Below are 20694 nucleotides of genomic sequence, written 5' to 3' on the forward strand. Positions count from 1 at the left end.
ACATTAAATCGTGACGAATCCTAAATTTATAGAAAGCAAATTGAAGCATTTGTATTGTTTACATTATTTTAGCATGATCAAAATATGTATTTTTAAGCATTTATGATGAATTATATTTGTGCTCATTTTTAAGATCAAAAAGTTGACGTGTCAGCGTGTACGTCCATCATTCTGTTGGCAGTGAAAGGAAAAAACATGAGTAACAGAAAAATGAGACATACGTATTTAAATCACCAACTTACTCCCAAAATTTCTAATAATCATTTAATGGCCTAAGTGTCTGTGTCACTTATAACAAAATAGTCTTGTATTATCAAAAAATCTCCATGAAAGTTTAATGTATTTGTTTCGGAGGGGTAAGCTATACTTCCCATATAGTCAAGAAAAATTTGAACAAAGAACATACTGAACTGTAGATCTTTAACACAAAAACGTACAATTGCAAACTATTTATTTCCCCAAAGACTAGGTTAGTCATAGCTCCACCTGCTGGAGCTAATGGAGAAGTATCTTTGATCAGTGCACACATTCAAATCATCCAATCATTCAAAAAAAGCCGAAAAGTGACTACAATGTCATCAAAGTTGCAGTTCCAGAGATAGTTCAGACTAAGGGTAAAAATAAATAAACCTAACTAATATAAACGTTAAAATAACTACTATAAACAATTACTTTAAAGAGACACTGCAATGGGGAGGAATGCAAATACTACTACATAACAAATACAGCAGTTAAACAGTACCAACATATTATTAACATAAGGTGCTCGGTTACAGGGTTATTGTACTGGGATTGTTCCTGACTCTATGTGACTTGTTAAGTTCATCACTGTGACAGCCTATTGGGAGGACACTGTTCTTGTGTCTGGATGTTTTGGTGTACTGTGCTCTGTAGCGCCGACTGGAGGGGAGAAGCTGGAAAAGGTTGTGTCAAGGGTCTGCAGAGATGTTGCCAACCTATTTCCTGACTCTTGAGGCGTATAGATCTTGGATGGAGGGCAAGCTGATGTTGATTTTTTTTTTCTGCAGCCCTGACTGATCATTAAAGTCTGTTGTTGTCCTGTTTGGTGGCTAATCCAAACCACACAGCGATCCCTGAACAGCGGATAGATTAAATTGTTGCAGGTTGAACTTCTTGAGCTGGAATAGAAACAACAGCTTATGCTGGGTCTTTTTCCTGATGGTATCTATGTTAGAAGTTCACATCAAATCCTGGGGGATGGTGGTTCCCAAGAACTTGCATGCGTCCACCACAGACACAGTACTGTTCATATTGGAAATGGGGGCAACTCCTCCTCCTCCTCCTCCTCCTCCTCCTACTACTACTGCTACTACTCCTCCTCCTCCTACTACTACTACTACTACAAGAGATTCATGCTGTTTTCTTAGCCTTTTTGACTATTTTCAAACACTATCACAGATAAATGTGACACATCCAAGAGCAAAATGCAAAGGGACCCCAATAAGCACAGGACCACCACGAGCATCACTAGCAAGTTCTGTAATGTGTGGCATTGTGTTGATCTTCAGTAAAACAATACATGTGCATAGAATTTGAATAAGCACGACCTCTCTTCAGTATTATTAACCAAACAGATCAAAATCCCTAATTAGGAAAGTAAATAATGAGGAAAGTAATCCCTTGTGTTTTAAAATGATATAATCAGTAACATAAACTAGGAAATGATGTTTGCCTTTAATGTATGGTAAACAATAGTTTATCCTAGCTCCGATTGTCATGGAACGCACCACCTGCTTACAGGAAGTAAAGCGACGTCTTTCCCTCACTCCGTAGTGTAGCCGCCTAGCCGGCTAAGCTAACGCCAATCAGCGGGCGGATGGGAACCGGATTTCACTCTTTCTATACTGCTGTGATGATTCCTCCAGCGACCAAAAATGTTTTCTGATAAAATTCTGGTGCCACTGTCGATTCGAGTACGACGTCATTAACGATTTACTATCGAAGACAACAATAACAAGGTAACGTCACCAATTTGTACTGTTAGCACGTAAGTCCTACACTCATTACGCTAATTAGCTCAATAGTTTTTGTTAGAGATTGTCACTAGCACTGCTTTTAGCTCATGCTAACGGCAGATGCTGCTTGAATGTTGCTAGCTGGAAAACTTGCACTGTCTGTAGCTATTATCATTTTGGATATTTTAAGGCATTGTCCGTTGAAGTTTTGAGGCTTTTACGTATCGTAATGTGAGTTGAACCATGTTTATACGAGAAGACAAAGATGCGACTTTTTATTTTTTTTAAACTCTCTCTCTCTCAGTCACTTTGCATGGATTTAAACATCACTCGTCCCGGATTTCACTGATCATTGTAGTTAATGTGTAACGGGCACATGTTTTAATCCGTCTACCAAACTGTCCTCATATCCCAGTGTTGTTGTTTTTTTGTGCTGCTGAACTCGTTTTAAACATGTCAAATGCAATTGATTATCTATCGTCTTAGCGTAGATTTTGTACATGATTTCCTTCAGATTGTTTTATGTTTTGTCTCCTGTTAGCGTACTTATTTGTGCCCCATCAGACATGTTTAGCAACTGCACCAGAAGACACAGTAACTGCAGTTGTGATTTGTTTTGCAACCAAGATTTTACAGATGTTGCCCGTAACCCAGCGTCTGATGGTGTCTTATGAATTCATTCTCTCCCTTTAGGATATTTTTAATGACTACTTCTTACACGGGACTGTTTTTCCTGTGGTGTCTCAGAGAGTAGCATGCTGGACGTGGGGAAGTGGCCGGTGTTTGCACTCCTTCCTCCTGAGGAACTACGGCTTATCCGACAGGCTTGTGTCTTTGGCAGTGCTGCAAACGAAGCCCTCTATGTCACAGTTAATGATGAGGTAATGCCGTTGCAACAACAATAACACAAGGCTGTTTTAAGCACTGGTGCTCCAGTCCTCTTTACTTTAAGCTGTGTAATAAGAATTGATTATCTTCTATTTGAAGTGGGTACATGAATACCACAAGCCTGTTGTTGATACAAGGTGCTGCTTCAGGCAGAGCCATAAGCAGATATAGAGTGAAGTTATCTTTAGCCATACAGGCCTAATACCAGAGCGAGCTCCATTTTTATCCTCTGGGAAGGTGCAATGCATGTCTCATCCTTTAATTCTCACTCTTTTGTTTGTACTTTTTTGCCGAAACAGTTGTGTCTTATGAATAAAACTATTTAATCTGGTTGATTTCACAATAAAACGGCTCGTGCAGGGACCAATTCAGGTTCATGTGGTGAAGAAAAACTTGGAAAAAGTAATTGTTTTGAAAGACATTTCCAGTTCCAGGCCTGGAAAGTTTTGGGAAAATAAAGAGGTTAAAGACATTTTGTCATTAACTGTAGTAAAATATACTGTGGTACATTTTGACACGGACTTGTTTGTTTTAGATGTTTAAAAGATATGATTATGAAAATTGTCCTTGAAGGTGTGGGAAATCCTAGGAATTTATTAATATAAAAATGTGTAGAACCCTGTTAATTACTTTGGCCTGAGATAAAATTATTCCTGAAGGTGTTTTTAATTTCATGCAGCTTACACCAATTTTGGAGGCTAAAGTACAATTGAAAACCAAACATGAAGCCACTAAAGATGATGTATTCTTTGAAGTAGTAGTTGATTTTGAATGTGAACGGAACACCGGGTGTCCAGACATGTATAAACTGAAGTGCAAATATATTTTAATTATTTTAAACATTTAAAGAAGGTGCTGATTTTTAGATTATTGAGTGTCCTTTCTTTAGTTTGTCCTCTCTCACCACATATTTAGATTTCACTAGGTAATTTGGAAATGTCACGCTGTCATTTCTAAAATGCTGAAGCATTTAAGGAGGATTTTTTTTAATATATCTTTGCAGGTTTTTGCTCTGGGCACCAACTGTAGTGGCTGTTTAGGCCTCGGAGACCTTCAAAGTACTATTGAGCCACGCAGGATTGATGTCTTGTGTGGAAAGAAGATTGTGTCCCTAAGCTATGGAACAGGGCCGCATGTGGTTGTCGCTACTTCAGGTAATCGTCTTGAGAAAAAATTCAAATATCTTCAGGATACAGTAGAATGATGCTGCAAACAAATGGGAGGCTGGATGCAATGTCATATGCTTCTATGATCCACCTTAAATTGTGCAAAAATTAGCGAATGAATAAAAGATGCATGTCTGGTTTGTTTTTGTTTGGTTTTTTACGAAAAGTTACCCTCGTGGTGTTTGTGAAATAAATAAAATTGCAGTATTTGTAACAAGGAGGAAAAGGAGACATGTAGTGACCCAACAAATCAGATTTTAAAATTCAGAGCATCTCAAACATGGTTCTGCTTTTTGTCCACCATTTCTCACTAATAATGATGAACCAACTCATCAGAATTGATCATAAAAGGAATTTGTAGCTGTTAGCCTTCATATTGTATGCCTTCCAAGTTTACTTCAGTAAGTAACATGATAAATAAATGTATTTTTTCCATATAATTATCTGTGCCTCTTGATTTCTAGTGACAGTGGCACTGAGCAATAAATTATGAGACTGCTTTTTTCTCTTCATGAAGCATTAACTGCTGAGACAACATGAATGAAAGTTTGCCCGCCGCTCTGTAGATGGAGAGGTGTTTGCTTGGGGCCATAATGGCTACAGTCAACTTGGCAATGGGACCACCAACCATGGACTGACCCCCGCCCTGGTGTCCACTAACCTCCTCAGCAAGAGAGTGACAGAGGTGGCCTGCGGCTCCCACCACACTATCGCCCTCACAACTGATGGAGATGTAAGTGATCTTTAGCAGCAGTCAGCTTCTTGCATGTCTTGCTCTTGTCAGCCGACGCTTGATCTCTGCATCCAGGTGTACGCGTGGGGTTACAACAACTCAGGCCAAGTAGGTTCAGGTTCTACTGCCAACCAGCCGACGCCACGCCGGGTCAGCAGCTGTCTGCAGAACAAAGTCGTGGTCAACATAGCCTGTGGTCAGCTCTGCTCTATGGCTGTACTGGACAATGGAGAGGTAATGACTAACATCAATCTGTCAATGTTTAACATGAATAAATGAATCACTGCCTCAGAATGATGCAATTCTGACATTCAGGTCTGCATGAGTTTAGAAAACACTAGCCTCATACGGACCATTAGCAACAGTAAAACTATAGAAGGTATCCATTTCCAAACTCTCAAAAGCATCATCCACAAAAATCTTTCAGTGTCAGTGACACTTGTTACCTGTCAATATAAAATTGTACTTTTTAGTGTCAGTGACCAATTAACTGTACTTTCAATGCGTCAAATGTCAGTTGTTTTTTTTCTACCCATGAGAAGGGATTCTTTCTTTTTTTTTATGTGCTCACAGCAGCACAAACATCAAAAGAGCCTGTAGCTTAGTGAACTTAATGAAACGGACCGAATTTGTTTTAGCTGTTTAAGTGATTGCACTTATCAGTCTCTGTTAATCATGAGCATTGCTAACAGTTTGCACTGAAAATATCACTTTAAGCAGTTTGTCTCTCAGCTGTCCTCATGAATGTAATTGCCACGTCTTCCTGCTTCCCTCAAAGATCTACGGTTGGGGCTACAATTGCAATGGACAGTTGGGATTAGGGAACAATGGAAATCAGCAGACTCCGTGCCGGATCGCTGCTCTCCAAGGTGTCAACATTGTCCAGGTGAGAGGCTTATCTCCAGAAGCTCTGCTAATTATTTCAGTGACCAGTCGGTATAATCGGAGTGTTTCCTGTGTGTGCAGGTGGCATGTGGATATGCACACACACTGGCACTTACAGATGAGGGGTTTGTTTACGCTTGGGGAGCCAACTCGTACGGGCAGTTGGGAACAGGCAACAAGAGTAACCAAGCTCTTCCTACCCTGATCAACACAGACAAGGAGAGGTTAGCAATTGAGCCATGTTCCATGGCATCGTATCACCTCGACACATCTCAATTTAGCTTGCCTCTTTTTCCACAGCACATTTGGTACCCCTTCAACATGGCTGGTTGTCATAGCGATGCTGCATGAAACTACTGTGGTGTCATTTTCATACTGAAAAATAGGGGAACATGCAAATTATTTTTTCATAACTTTTTAACATCACTATCTGCTTCTTGTGACACTGAAAACTGTCAGTCTGGAGTCTAAAATAAAACTCTTTTCAGCGGATCGTTCGCATCAAATTCCACTAATAAAAGACACGATTCAAAAGAGTCGTCAGAGAGTCTCAATTAAGCACCTTTTCGTTGGGACTTCTCTTTGACTGTTTAAAAAAAAAAAAAGGTTTAATGCCATGCCCCTCGTTCAGACTTCCTTTGGGAAATCAATGATTTTACTGCAGCAGCCTGCTTGCTCAGGCTGGGTCCTGGAGTCTCGTCCATCCAGCAGGCCCGGCAGTACAGCCTCCGTATCAGAAACATAGCTCTCACTATTTTACTTTCTAAACATAATCTACACAAGAAGTTAAAACATATGTAGTTTGAGGTCTGAATTCTGTTTCTCCACAGAATCGTGGAGGTGGCTGCATGTCACACCAGCCACACGTCTGCTGCCAAGACCCAGAGCGGACAGGTTCTGATGTGGGGTCAGTGCCGAGGTCAGGCGGTGGCCAGCCCTCATGTCACCCATTTCAGTGGTACAGATGATGTGTTTGCGTGCTTCGCCACGCCAGCAGTCACATGGCACCTCCTTTCAGTAGGTACGAGTATTTAAGTGATTTAAAAAAAAAAACAGAAGAAGCAAAACTTTAAGTATATATAAATGATAGACTGAATGCATTTCTTAAAATCTTGGCCTTCTTGAAATAGCCAGTGTCTAAGAATAGGTAAAGAGTGTCCATTTAAAAGTCCTCAGCTCAAGTATAAAACATGTAACTGTGAATGTTAAGCAGTCCCACCAGTGGGTTCACATTGATGTTACATAGGTACAAATTCTTGGAAGCAGTCTAAGAAATAAACAGGAAATTCTGTTTCCTGTTCGTGACAAACAGACCTGAACTCAAACTAAGAAGGACAGTGATGTCACTTTCACATCTCCATTCTTCGGTGAGATTTAAGTTCAGTATAATATTCTGAAATCCCAAGCTCTTTTCTAAGTGCCGTCAGGTCTCTCTTGTTACACATTCAAACAATCTCTCCAATGAAAAATGATTTCCTTCCAATTATGTCTAACGTGGATAGTCATATCTGGAGTGATTTTTGTTATTGTCTTGACAGTCATAAAGTGTTTTGAATCTAATAAAATGAAGATGAACTCTAAAAGTGGGGTAAGAATAACAAAGACGTATAACTCTGCATTTCAGACGGTGACGATTACCTCACTGTTGCTCAGTCTTTGAAGAAGGAGTTTGACAGCCCGGAGATCTCCGACCTGAAGTTCTTGGTTGATGGGAAGTGTATCCATGTTCACAAAGCTCTGCTGAAAATAAGGTCACTCCCTCCAAGTTATCTGGAAAATATGCATAGATTAAAAATGTTCAGCGAAACACCCTGTTGAATGTGTCGTGCAATTAACTTTTTACCTGGGGAAAAAATGAGCCAGAATATCATCGTTACAGAAATTTCATGTATAACAAATAATCATTCCTGGGTGCAGTTGTTAATCCTCCAAGACTGCAAAGTGACTTTTTTGGAAAGATGGTTTTCTTTTCCTCACAAGCACAGCCTGCTTCCCCATCCTCACTTTCATTTCAGTCATGACCTTTTTTTTTTTTTTAACATTCAGTGGTTGTGCTGGTTCATTAGTCATGAAGTCGCTTTGTATGTAGCTCAGTGGGATTTTCAAGGGAACACAGAGTCACTTTGATGTTGCAGAATTGTGTGCTTGTTAATTACAGAAACATAAATTCAAAATGATTTAGTTAACTGTGCAGCCAGCATGGCGGCAAACCCACTGAGCCATTTTCTCTGTGATAATGAATGCAACACGGTGTTCACGTCTCAGCTTCCTCGCTGGCCCGCACTTGTTAAACTTCTCACACTGGTGCTGTGGCATATAGTTTTCATTTTGGTTAGTTCTGTTTGTTTTTTTAAAAGTTAAAATCAAGTTGCTCTTTCAAGTCCATCTAAACAACAGTTTTTCCTGTTAATCTTATGGGGAAACAAAGACATTCCTATTGTTTCCAGTTTGTCTTTTTATAACCACACCAGGAGTATCGCCTTCCAGTCCCTCACTCTTTTTGCATCATCAGTAGGAAGGAGCCAGACTGCCTCCAACTGCAACTTTGCTGCAGACACTCACATGACTATAGTATTGTGCAAACTTTGCTGCACACGCTCACATGAATATACAGCTTTGCAAAACACCTGCTATGCTCGGATCACATGCAAATGATACATTTGAGATGCACTTAGACCAGATGTTCTTACACCTTTTTGAGTCGGGGCCTCCACAGAATAATTAGTTTGGTGTTCATGAGCCCCTCTCCTACCTGCTCTTTGCTCTTTTTTACCCTCAGGGAGAATAGTTTGTACTGTTTTGTTCTGTCTTGTTTTTTGTAAAAGAACAAAAAAAAAAACAGTAAAAGTTTAGACTTCATACTAGTTCTCAGGGTTTTCAAGTGCAGGCACACTAATAGTTACAATAAAATTTACTTGTATAGCATCTGTCAGACAAAATTGCTGCTCAAAAGTGCTTTACAACAAAGGAAGAAGAACATTAAAAACATGGTAAAAGAACATTGAAATTATGAGAATATTAAAAAAAGAATAAAAATCTAAATGTGTATCCCAAGATGAAAATTGGAAATATATTTATAATCAAAGTGTTTCAGTGCATTAGAATGGTGTAGCAAAGTGCAAGGCTAGCTTAAAGCTAAACTGAAGAGATAAGTTGTTAACTTTCACACAGTCAACTATGTAGAGATAAATTACATCGGTTAAAGTCGGCAGATTGGAAAGTTTCCAGTCACGTGTTTGATATACTGAAGAATGATCTTGCTGTAGTGCAACGTCTTCTTCTCTCCTCTTTCCAGGTGTGAACATTTTCGTGCACTGCTGAATGAAAATGATGAGGATGCCATAGAGATCCACCAGTTCTCATTCCTGGTGTACCGAGCCTTCCTGGAGTACCTCTACACCGACACTATTAACCTGCCACCAGAGGATGCTGTTGGTAAGCTCAGCCATGCGCCGTGGTCCATTAACACACTGAGAGCTCAAGTAGAGAGTGAAACAAGTCAGCAGAAATTCCAAACATGCCCTTAGTGTTGTGCTCATGTTATGCAGGCTTGCTAGACTTGGCTACATTCTACAGAGAGAGCAGATTAAAAAGGCTCTGCCAGGAAACCATCAAGCGAGGCATCTCTGAGGAGAACGCCATCACTCTTCTCTCTGCTGCTGTCAAGTATGAGGCCCGGGTAAGCGTAGAGCCACTGGCACACATCACTCCACACAACATGGTGGTGAGTGAGGACTTTCTCAGTAGCTAGACAGCTGTACCCCTTGACCAGACAGCCCTCTTATTTTGTAGGACCTGGAGGAGTTCTGCTTCAAGTTTTGTGTCAACCATCTAACAGCTGTCACGCAGACCCAGGCCTTTGCAGACATGGACCATGAGCTGCTTAAGAACTTCATTAGCAAAGCAAGCCGCTATGGGGCCTTCAAAAACTGACTAGAGTGCATCAGTGGTGATGAAATCAACCCGATGTGCTTGAAAATATCAGAGGTCCTCAGAGTCAACTTCAGACCAAAGTAAATAGCAGGCTGATCACTACTTCAAAGCCCTATGTGTCTGCATGTAAACATCAGAGAGGCAATTGGTTTGTGGCTTCACCCTCTGATGCTTCTGTGTTGCTGTGCTGCTAAGTCGAGCACAAACACAGCAGTTGGTGGGAGATATGGTTATGCAGTTACACCGTTCGTCAGTTGAATTGTACAGAAAGCTGTGCCACAGTTGTCATCTTTGTGCAACTGATAATAAGCTTAGCTGATTTGTTGATCAAGCTAATATTGAGATGCAGAGGCTGCAATCTCCATGACCACCGGGATGCCTAAAAATGTTGTAGGTAAAACATTCCTGCAATTCAAAGGTTTGGCATTGATTCTGGCTGCGCAATTAAACAAAATTAAGCGCCATTTGGTCTAATTGTGTGTCCAAATACAGTTTTTGGCTAAATGTAGTGATGTTGCAGAGACGTCCTGCCTACACATCACATTCTACAAACTTAAGAAAGTATCTTTGACCATAATGATGTAGATCGGTTTCATTGAAAATGAGGGCTAATGATGTAAAAATGAACATTCCCACTAATATCGCACATCATATCCCAATCATCATCAAAATAAATGCAAATGTATTTTTCATAATTGTGCAACCCTAGCATTGAAGTATGAGTATTTTGTTGCCCTCTGTTAGTAAAATCAATGTGAATTAAATGCATACAGCATATTGTAAATTTTTGTGTCACAGGAAGTGATCAGCAATGCCTGATGTATTGTCGCTTTGACTGTCAAACATTCTAGTATGAGAGTTAAATTTGCTATTGGCGATAAGGGGGGAAAAAAGAATGATATTCAGGGATAAAAAAAACAAAACCTCATGATCTTCTTTGGTATGGAACTGTCACTGTTGATGCTGCATGAGAAGTGAGGCACAATCAATAGAAACTCTTAATTTTCCCACATTTCATAAGTCATCTTTTGAGAAATCTGAATATTTGCCTTTTAGCACTGATCTAGGCCACAGAAATATCCCAGTCCTTGATATTTGAAAAAGCTGAAAACATGAGCCTGCTTTGGAGAATTGCAGCTTTATGCTTCTTTTTTTTGTAACTGCTTTATGAACATTTGTGTCCTATCAAAGCTAAATTTTGCCACTTGTTCCTTCATATACTTTGACTAGCATAGTTCTTGATCTTTGCCATCCAAAGCTACGGTTACTGTTTGATATTTGTGTTGTACAGCTTCTCCATAGACTTCAGCCAATGCCAGCAAACCGATAAAAAGAGGTGCAACAACCAGTTATTCTTTGAGAGATAAGAACAAACTGTCTCTGTGCAGCTGCAACCACCGTTACACAAGCATGTCGGTTCCTGTGTCGCCTGACTGTGATGTTACATTATAGATGCAGCTGTTGTTTTCTTCCAATTTATGTTTACAATAGTTTTGGTTACTTCTTTTTTTTTTTTTTTTTAAATATGCCGAATACAGACTTCTGGTTAATGTTTGTGTCACTTTGTATCTCTCCCCCGGTGGCATCTTGTAGTAATGGAACAAAGAAGGTCTTACGTGTAGTTACTTGACAATTGCACATCAAATCCCTTCATCCAGCTTAATATAATTTAATGAAATGCTCTTACTTTTTTAACAAGCCAATTATTGTAGTTTTTGGAACATTGTGATAATTAAGGAATCTGCCTGTGTGGTCATGTTTTATAAGCTGCTCCTGGTGGTTACATTTGAATCTAAAATGTATTGAAATAAATAAGTGGTTGTTTGTGTGATTTATCGTCTGTTACAGGAAAAGCACCAACAAACACGTATACACGATGTGACACGCTGATAAACCTCAAACCACACATCACATACAGTCAATTTATCAGTACTTGTACTCCTAACATTTCCAAAACATGATTGTTACTACACTCCATATATATTGAAGCAGAATTATCTCTTTTTTTTTTTTATTGTCGCATCTTTTCCTAATTCCACATCAAGACTGATTCTGCTCAAAATGGATGAGACTAACACCTTTCATAGATGGACACGCCGTCATTTTTACCCGAGTGGTTTTAGGACATGTTAACTGTTATTCTTAAGAATATGCAGCCTCAGTTAATGTGAATACTCTCATCCATCCATCGTCTTACGCTTATTCCTGTTAAGGATCGCGGGGGGGGGGGCTGGAGCCTATCCCAGCAGCCTTCAGGCGACAGGTGGGGTTCACCAGTCCATCACAGGGCCAAGACATAGAGACAGACAACCATTCACACTCACAGTCACACCTTCGGTCAGTTTAGAGTATCAATCAGCCTCGTCCCCAATTGCATGTCTTTGGACTGTGGTAGGAAGCTGGAGTACCAGAGAGAACCCACACAGGAACAGGGAGAACATGGAGACTCCACACAGAAAGATCCCGTTGCCGAGCGGGACTCGAACCCGGAACCTTCTTGCTGTGAGGCGACAGCGCTGACCACCTTGAATACTCTGATCTTGATTAAAAACATCACATAGATAAATTATTTTTTTCATCTCAACTTTAATTAAACATACAAAGTAACGCAAGATTACTAATTTAAAAGTGAGATAAACACTTCCTCTTTCAAATTGAGGGTTTATGTGACTTTAATTTGTCCACAATTACCATTAATATGATCTTGGTTAAATGAATTAATAAGAAATGTAAAACAGCAAATTCTGTATTTCAAAATGTACGCGCTCGTTAAAGGAGAAGTAGAAGGCAGATGTAAAAATTTGACTTCATAAAACAGCTGGTCAGTGTAGAGCTGACAGTTTAGTCTGAGCTTAAAATAAAGCCTTTGTGTTTATACTGTCGGCGGCAGAAATGTGATCGTTTGATACGGGAGTTCTGCACGTAGTTGTCTGGAGACTCAGTCACTGTGGCTTTTCTCACTAACACACAGTGCTCCATAATCATGACCCTTGTAGATGAAAATCAGGTGACGTTCCCTCAGAAATACCTTCAATATCACTTTTCCTCCAGCATGAAGCGCAGCCTGTTTTCTCCTTGAGTAGGCTGTGAAACATGCAAATCAACAGGGGGAAAAAAAGAGATTTAGCTTTTTTCTTTTCCATTTTATCTTGGCTTGAAAGTCCTGCACGCATTTTATTTGCTTCTTCATACATAACGCTGTGCTAAAAGTTGTAAAAAGTTGATAAGGTGAGGTAAAGTGAAAGTAATGTCCCCTCACAACAGTGCATGCAGTTGACAGTTGCGGTGGGGAGGGTTGTGGGTTAGAATTATTAGTTTTACAAAACAGAAGTTTATTAGGCAGTGTGGGGGGGGGGGGGGGGTAGACCACATTTTTCAGATAGACCAGTTTGGTTTTGAACTGAAGGAGCAATTAAAATGTTTTTGATATTGAGAAGAACCTTTTTGCTATCCTTAAGCTATTTGAGTCATGTCAGGTTTCTTTGAGTTAAAAGTGGGTGTTGTCACAGATTTTTGTTTATTTGATATAGCACAGACGGTAAGGCAAAGGCTCATCATTTGACGTACAAGCATGAAGTCAAAGGTTTTCTTTTCTTTGTGGTTTTCATTTCATATTTATATCTGCAACTGAGGTGGAGAAATAACATCTTTAAAGGTTAACAGTACTTTTTTTTGCATAAAATGTGAGTGATATGTGAAAATAAAGCTCAAACACACACACACACACACACACACACACACACACACACAACAAGGCAAGGATGACACATTGTCAGCCATAAAGATACAACTACATAGGAAATATAAAAAGTCAATAATAGGATGTCTAAGTCTTAATCACATAAACTAAATCCCTATCCATGCAGTGCCTTAGAAAATTCATAATACTGCTGAATCATGAAAAATAACACCAAATATTAAGACAAATTTTCATATCATTGAATCAGTTACTAAATATGCATCCAACTGTCTGACAGCCTCTGAACATCATTATGCAATAATATGTCACTATACAATATTTCCTGCACATTTTGCACTTGTCTTTGAGGGCCCTCATTCTTGGCCTTCGGGGTGCCAGACAGTTTCCTGGCATTGTGAGATATTTAACAGTCCAGGGATTTCAACTGCATGTTTTTGTTTAGCAACCGCATACTTGCATGTGAAGAGCTTGTTTTTATGTGCTGGATGGAACTATTTTGTGAGTGAAGGACAATAGCACCATTTCGTTTTGTTTTTTTCTATTTTCTTGAACATTTCTCTCTGTAGCCTTGATGGTGTTTATTTTGCGGTGGCCTGACAAAGAGAGGCACACTGACCATAAATTTCCCGCTGTCCCTTTGATTCTCCGCAAGATGTTCCTTCATTTGTTTGACAAGTCTGTGAAGTCAAAATAACCCATTGATAGACTCGCTCCCAAATAGTTAAGTATTATTGTAATCACTTAAAAAATCTTTCAATACTTCCTCCAATTTTGCCTGAACATCACTGCTTTTATCTGCTTGACAGGGAGTTGTTTACAGAGAGGAATCCAGCCAGGTACGACACTTCCTGTTTGACAAAATACATTCAAAGTTCACACTCCCCATCAAGAAGCTGACAGGACTTTCAAGTTGTCTGAGACGAATTATTTATATACTTCACATTCCTCCCTTCTAAGCTGCTTCACTCGCAACAAAAGCCCTAATGTTTTTACTGACTGCCAAGTGGAGAGTCTCTAGTGAAGGAAAAATTGCCATTTCACAGAGCAATAATGAGGGAAAACCGTGGCTATAGACTGATGAGGGCAGCTGAAACACCACAGAATAGAGGAATCTCTACTTTCAGAGTTCTTTCATTTCCTTTTCAGCGTCTCTCTGAGAACAAACCAGTGTTCTTCTTTTAAAACGATTACACCCGCACGCAGGCTGTGAAAACCACCCAGGTCAATCATCTGTAACTGTCCTCTTCCACACCTTTAACATCCCAATTTTATGATGACAAAAAGAAACTAAAACTAAAGCCAAAAAAAAAAGATTTTTTTTTAAAATTTATTTCAGTAAGGATACGTGCATTCCAGAAACCTATAAATGCAACAAAAAAGGTCAATAATGATATGGAAAAGAAAAAAAGAACTTCATATCCAGGACACTTTAATGTAACAGTACATAATCTGTCTCTATTAACTGTTACATGTTAGAGGGACAGTGCAAGCATAGGAGACACCTTAAATAATCTAATATTTCATAATAAATATCAAAAAGCAGCACCAAAAATACCAAAAAAATGTTCTTTACATTTATTCCAAAACTGCTCAGAAATAGCACAATGTTAGCATGGTCCTAATATGACTGCATAATTTTAATTGTCTTTGTTTTCACAATTAATTCACAGGGACTCTCAGATCAGATTAGACCAGTGCATCAGTTTTTGTTGCTTTAATTCTTATACATACGCAAATGTAAAGTCCCGTTTAATTCCCTCATTGTTTTGGTTGATTCAGACTTCAACTGTAGAGGAAGACAAAGAAGTAGGAGGAGTTGGAGGCCAGTCAGTGGGAGGAGTTACTACAGCTCCCTTCTACTCAAAGTACAAAAACTGTCTGAGGTACTGGCACAAAGGAGAAGTTGCAACAACAGACTGAGTTTCATGCAGAGCAGGGGCCCAGAAGCTGTTAGAGGAGGACTGAGACCAACTGAGCAAAGAGAGAAGTAGATGGTGGGTGACTGTGAATGAAAGAAGGGGACAGGAAATAGACCCTCAAGACACACTGAAACGACAAAGACAGACTGAGAAGAGGAGCTACACTCAAGTCTTGTGAAGAGGCCCGGTAGATCGTGGTCACGTCCTTGTGAGAAATGATGACACCGTTGCCTGTTTTGACAAAGCGAGGGAATTTTACCACGAGGACATCCTCCCAATGGACCTGGACGTGGATATGCCATCATTTCATGTGAGGACCTGTGACATCCAGGGACTTCTTTGATTGAACTGGAGACACATTTCTGTGACAAATTCATTTGAGTTAATCTCAGGCATCCATTTGTGGGGTGCTGCTCAGTGGAGAGACCGGGCAGGGGGAGGGGAGGAGGACACTCCAGCCTCACTCTGTCCTCTGGGAGGGGACTTTTCAACATGAGGTAACCCACAAAATAACTACATAAGGATGAGGGGAGGGATGGCCATTTGCAACAGACATGTTTGAAAGAATCCTTTGTGCTGTGAGATCTCAGTGCCTGTCAGTCTATTCTGGTCTCCTCTGTGCTGTACTTGCCATTCATGTTGGATTCTTTATGCAAGGCAGCTCTTTCTTTATGTAGCTATTGAATAACAGACACCCGCATCACTCCTCAGAATGTTCAACACTACCCTCCTGACTGACAATTTCACCCTGCAAGGAGCTGAAAATCTCTCCTCCAACAGCTCTTCCTGCTCCAAGAATGACGGATTCAAATACCCGCTGTACAGTACAGTCTTCAGCATCGTGTTTATGGTGGGACTGATCACCAACGTTGTGGCTATTTACATATTCATGTGTTCTCTGAAGCTGAGAAATGAAACCACCACTTATATGATGAACTTAGTGGTGTCAGACCTGTTGTTTGTCTGCACGCTTCCCTTAAGAGTCTTTTACTTCATCAACCGGCACTGGCCGTTTGGAAGCATGCTCTGCAAAGTCTCTGTCTCATTGTTTTATACAAACATGTATGGCAGCATACTTTTTCTCACCTGTATAAGTGTGGATCGCTTCTTGGCCATTGTGCACCCTCTTAGCTCAAGGACGCTGAGGACCAAGCGCAATGCTAAGATAGTGTGTAGTGCTGTATGGGTGCTGGTGCTTTCAGGGAGCCTCCCCACAGGGTTCATGTTGGAGACCACCTCCAGAGAGAACAGGAACTCAAACGCTACATTCTGCTTCGAGAACTTTTCCTCCAAGCAGTGGAAATCTCACCTCTCCAAGGTAGTGATCTTCATAGAGACAGTGGGTTTCGTCATCCCGCTACTACTCAACGTGTGTTGCTCCATCATGGTGCTGCAGACGTTGCGACGCCCCCACACCATCAGTCAGGGAGGGAAGCTTAACAAAACAAAGATCCTACGAATGATAATCGTGCACCTTTCCATTTTCTGCTTTTGCTTCATTCCCTACAATGTCAACCTGGTTTTCTATGCACTGGTCCGCACTAAAACCTTGAAAGGCTGTTTTGTGGAGTCGGTGGTCCGAACCATCTACCCAATAGCCCTCTGCATCGCTGTGTCCAACTGCTGCTTTGATCCTATCGTGTACTACTTCACCTCAGAGACCATTCAGAACTCCATCAAGAGGAAGTCTCAGGTCAGCCGTTTGTATGATGTCAAGTTCTCAGAGGCCCTGCAGTCAGAAACCAGCTCCAACCTCCAGTGCAGTTTCAGGAATCTTAAAGTGAAAGTGTTCCACAATGAGTCTTCAGTGTGATTGTGGGGTAGCAACTTGATCAGTATCAAAATCAAAACATTGGAATTATCCTGATGTTTGGAGTGGTTTTACAACCTGCCAAAGAAGTATTAATGTCAGTCTTCATCTCAGGGCAAACACGGACCTGTCACCAACAGCCCCCCATCTGCACTATTCCCGCTACAAGCCCCTTTGTTCACATCTGTGGATTTATTATTACTACTCACTAATTATCCCTGTGGAATATACTGTAATTGTGTTAAGCACAATGACTGTGCCAGTGACCTGGAAAGGAATGTGATTACTGAACAGCAGGACGATAATTAAAGCTGCGTGTGCATTTATAGCTGCGCATTTCAGTGATAAGTTGTGGCACTAACTTTTGAAGAGTATCAATTAAATTAAACTTATACCAAGTTATAGATTGAACAGGTCATATTTGCTTTTTTCTTCTTTTTTTTTTTTACAAATCCTAGAAGTGCCTTTTCTGTTTTTGTTTTGGGCGTTTCATTGTAGACTCTTGGCAATAAAATGCACTGACATAGAATTTCAGAAACTGCACACGTGCCACAGTAATGAATAAAAGTAATGTGCCTGCTGTCTAAAATAAAGCGATTGCACCTAAAACCATAAATTGGAATGTAAATTATTTTAAATGTTTAAATGTTGTCTTTTCATTTATGGGGATTTTAAAGTGATATTTCACCAAAAAAAAATGGATGTTGTCCTTCAAGTTCTCCTTGTTTCTTTAGCTTAGGAGGACATTTTTCCCTCTTACTAGTTTATGACTCCTAAATACATGAAGAGCTAGCATGTTATGTTTAGCTTGAAGCTAATGATGAATGACAGCAAACAACAGCAAAATATAATCACTGCCAAATTTTTTTTAAAAATGGCTCATAGAAAATATGCTTGAAATGAAGTTTTTGGACAGTTTTGCTGTTGCTATTAGTTTCAGGTTGAAAATATGTAGTTGGCATTTCTGCATTTTGTAGTCACAACATGACTTTGTGCGCTTAAGACACCTATTTGTTAGTATTTGGATAATAAAAGCACTTTTTGGGAGAAGTATTGCTTTGATCTCTACGTTGCTCGTGTCATGTGAAAAGGGGAATTAGCAGGCGGCAGGAAGTCAAATGTTATTTTTCACCATTTAGCTTCGCAACTTAAGGTTAAGAAGTGGAAGTAGAAATTATGACATCTGACTCACTGGGTAGTGCCAGCTATGGCAACTGGTGTTGAAAGTGTGTCAATAGAGAGAAACATACCTACTCCCCTTTTATAACAATTCAATAACATTCATATACCGTAAATGTGGTTGCTATAATAATGTCTTTGCGGGCATCCTGAGTGGATCAGTGGGAAGTACAAAGCGGTGGAGTGTCTTTTATGTTTGAATTAACCTAGATAGGAATTCCATTTATCATCCTGTAACATCTTGTTTTCCTCCTCTGCTAGGACATGTTGTTTAAAGCCATCACTGAAAAGACTAGACCGGAACAGTAGAGTCCTTACGATAAATGACATACTATTTTCAGTCAGAGACAATTTACCAGTAAAACATGTAGACATGAAATGTTTATCCAGCTGTAGACAAATGCATGAGTAACATGGATCAGTGAGAAGTCAACCCAGCGTGAGAGTGGTAAGAGGAAGCATGTGGTTTTCGAACCTTATAGTCGTAGCCTGGGGGTCGCCTGGCGACACCTATAACTCAAGGACAGCCTTAATGACCTGAGCTGTTATGAAAACAAACAAGCACAGCGTGTCACCGAGGTAGTTGATGTCGTCTGGACAAAGTTGTCTTCAATTTTAAGAACTGCAATTTGGACACGTTGACTAAGTATCCTGAATTTACTTTAGAAACACAGTTTTCCATAAATAATTATACACAAGAATGCCTCAGACAGAGTTAAGGTTGTGTATTTGGGCAGACACAATCACTGTCAGACCTACAAGTGATCCTGAGTAGTCGTCTGGGTCAAAGGTCAGGACAGACAGGAATAAACAAGAGATTTAAATGAATTGATCTGTTTTATCTCTACTTTTTCAGAAAGAGCAAATGAATACGGGAAGCAAACACTGCCTTTACATGACATTTACAGATGTCCTCAGAGGACAAGCTAGCATCCTCTTTCAATCATGTAACCGGTAGAGGTGTCTTAACAAAGATTAATGCAAAAACGTGAAGTTTTTGTAAGTCTCATGGCTGTCAGCTGTCTGTATCAGAGATCTGATCCCTCACATGAGCCCAGCAGGCTTCTTTGCATACACAAGAGTTATCTAATCAGCCTGACCTCTCCCTCCCAGCAGGGTGCAGGGTGAGAAAACACAGACATGGCACTGCCTGTCATCACATACATTCTGCTCTTGTAATTTTAGATAAACGCATGCATTAAATCCTAAAGAGGGGGGGGTAAAATATTATCATCAAGTAAGTAAATATTTCAACTTCTGTGGGAGGGGATTCCCACTGAAATCCACCACCTGTTATCTTTTTTTTTTTTTCTTTCAGGAATCTTGGCGAGGTTGCAGAAAACAAAACCAATGTTTTGGCTAAGAAGCTTTCTTGATCAGGGTCATCCCAGTCAGTACCACCTCCCAAGTCGTAGCGGAGACAAAAACAAGGCTGCATCTAGCTTCCTATTCCCTTGTGGTAAATCCAGCATGTTTTCTCCAATGAACTTTTTAAACAAGGGGGGGCTTTGAAGTTCTGTCCGCCCCAGCTAACTGTTATCTTGAGAACTTGTATCAGAGGTCATTTTTGCAGAGGCACTGACAGGGACTTCAGTGAGCTTGGGTCAGGTAAGGGTGAGGTCCTCGTCCCTCAGAGTCACTCCACAGCTCCAGATCACATGTCAAGGGAAGGGCCACTTAATAGATCTTGAGGGAAGGGGATAATTTTCCCTGCCTGGCTCACAGAATGAATTAATGAGGAAATGTCTGTTATTACCCCACTCATTTCGATATTTACATTATTATCGCGTAATTACACCACATCTCTGGTATTTGCAACCCCACCTTGGTTTTAGAGAAAACAACCATTATTATCGCTCTATAAAATGTTTGTCACCCTCTTGGGGGGGGGGGGGGGGCACATTTACTTGCTCACGAGGCAGCTTTCTTGACTGACCAGGAAGACGACTGCAATAAAAACACACAATGCTGGAGACAGAACATCCATTTATGTAATCATTTGTCAGGATGTGGTTTGACAAAAAAGAAGGATCTTGCTTGTGTTAGCACAACAGTCTCACTTAGTCCACAATCAGGGGCAGCACTGAACTAATAACCAGCAGGGGAACAGGCTCAGTGTCTGTGAGAAGGGTGATCTGGCTGCATCCAGTCACATGTAATCCTCCTTAACTCCCTGTTGGAGACCATAAGCAGCCCTTATCAACCACTGGAAGAGTTATTTGACAAGATAAACTTTTAGTAGCATAACATCTTTGGAATGAGACAGAATGCATAATGTTGATAAAACACTCCCTGCACCAGGGCGCTGGGCTGTTTAATGCAAATAACAGGAAAATTCATGTTGGTCTTCTATAGATTGCAAGCCAGGAAGAGCATGCTGAGGGCATTTCAACCACATCCCCCCCCCCCCCTTGAAAAATACTCAGTGCCTGTTCTTCTCTCTCTTAAGATGTATTATGTATTAAAAGCACTCACAAATAGGTGTCTTGAATTCACAAAGATGTT

At 40.3% G+C, this 20694-nt stretch overlaps 2 protein-coding genes across 3 annotated transcripts; both read left to right on the forward strand.

The window, feature by feature from the left end:
* The first annotated feature begins 1769 nt into the window (after positions 1-1769).
* Positions 1770-11412, forward strand: rcbtb2 (regulator of chromosome condensation (RCC1) and BTB (POZ) domain containing protein 2). Of its 2 annotated transcripts, none has more exons than XM_086216483.1 (12): positions 1770-1979; positions 2670-2857; positions 3868-4018; positions 4597-4763; positions 4839-4997; positions 5542-5649; positions 5730-5872; positions 6479-6669; positions 7273-7399; positions 8944-9083; positions 9197-9327; positions 9441-11412. In XM_086216483.1, the coding sequence occupies exons 2-12, from the start codon at positions 2732-2734 to the stop codon at positions 9579-9581; spliced, it is 1584 nt and encodes a 527-aa protein (XP_086072609.1). In that variant the 5' UTR covers positions 1770-1979; positions 2670-2731; the 3' UTR covers positions 9582-11412. The 2 variants fall into 2 exon arrangements, with proteins under 2 accessions (XP_086072609.1, XP_086072608.1); XM_086216482.1 differs by having other exon boundaries at positions 2724-2857.
* A 3756-nt stretch (positions 11413-15168) lies between these two features.
* lpar6a (lysophosphatidic acid receptor 6a) lies at positions 15169-18052 on the forward strand. The gene has a single exon (XM_086215245.1). The coding sequence runs from the start codon at positions 15913-15915 to the stop codon at positions 17011-17013; it is 1101 nt and encodes a 366-aa protein (XP_086071371.1). The 5' UTR covers positions 15169-15912; the 3' UTR covers positions 17014-18052.
* Positions 18053-20694: the final 2642 nt, after the last annotated feature.

This window comes from Aulostomus chinensis, chromosome 10 (assembly GCF_037954235.1).
Source record: "Aulostomus chinensis isolate RoL2024-O1b breed Wild chromosome 10, RoL_Achi_v1.0, whole genome shotgun sequence".
Classification (NCBI taxonomy): domain Eukaryota; kingdom Metazoa; phylum Chordata; class Actinopteri; order Syngnathiformes; family Aulostomidae; genus Aulostomus; species Aulostomus chinensis.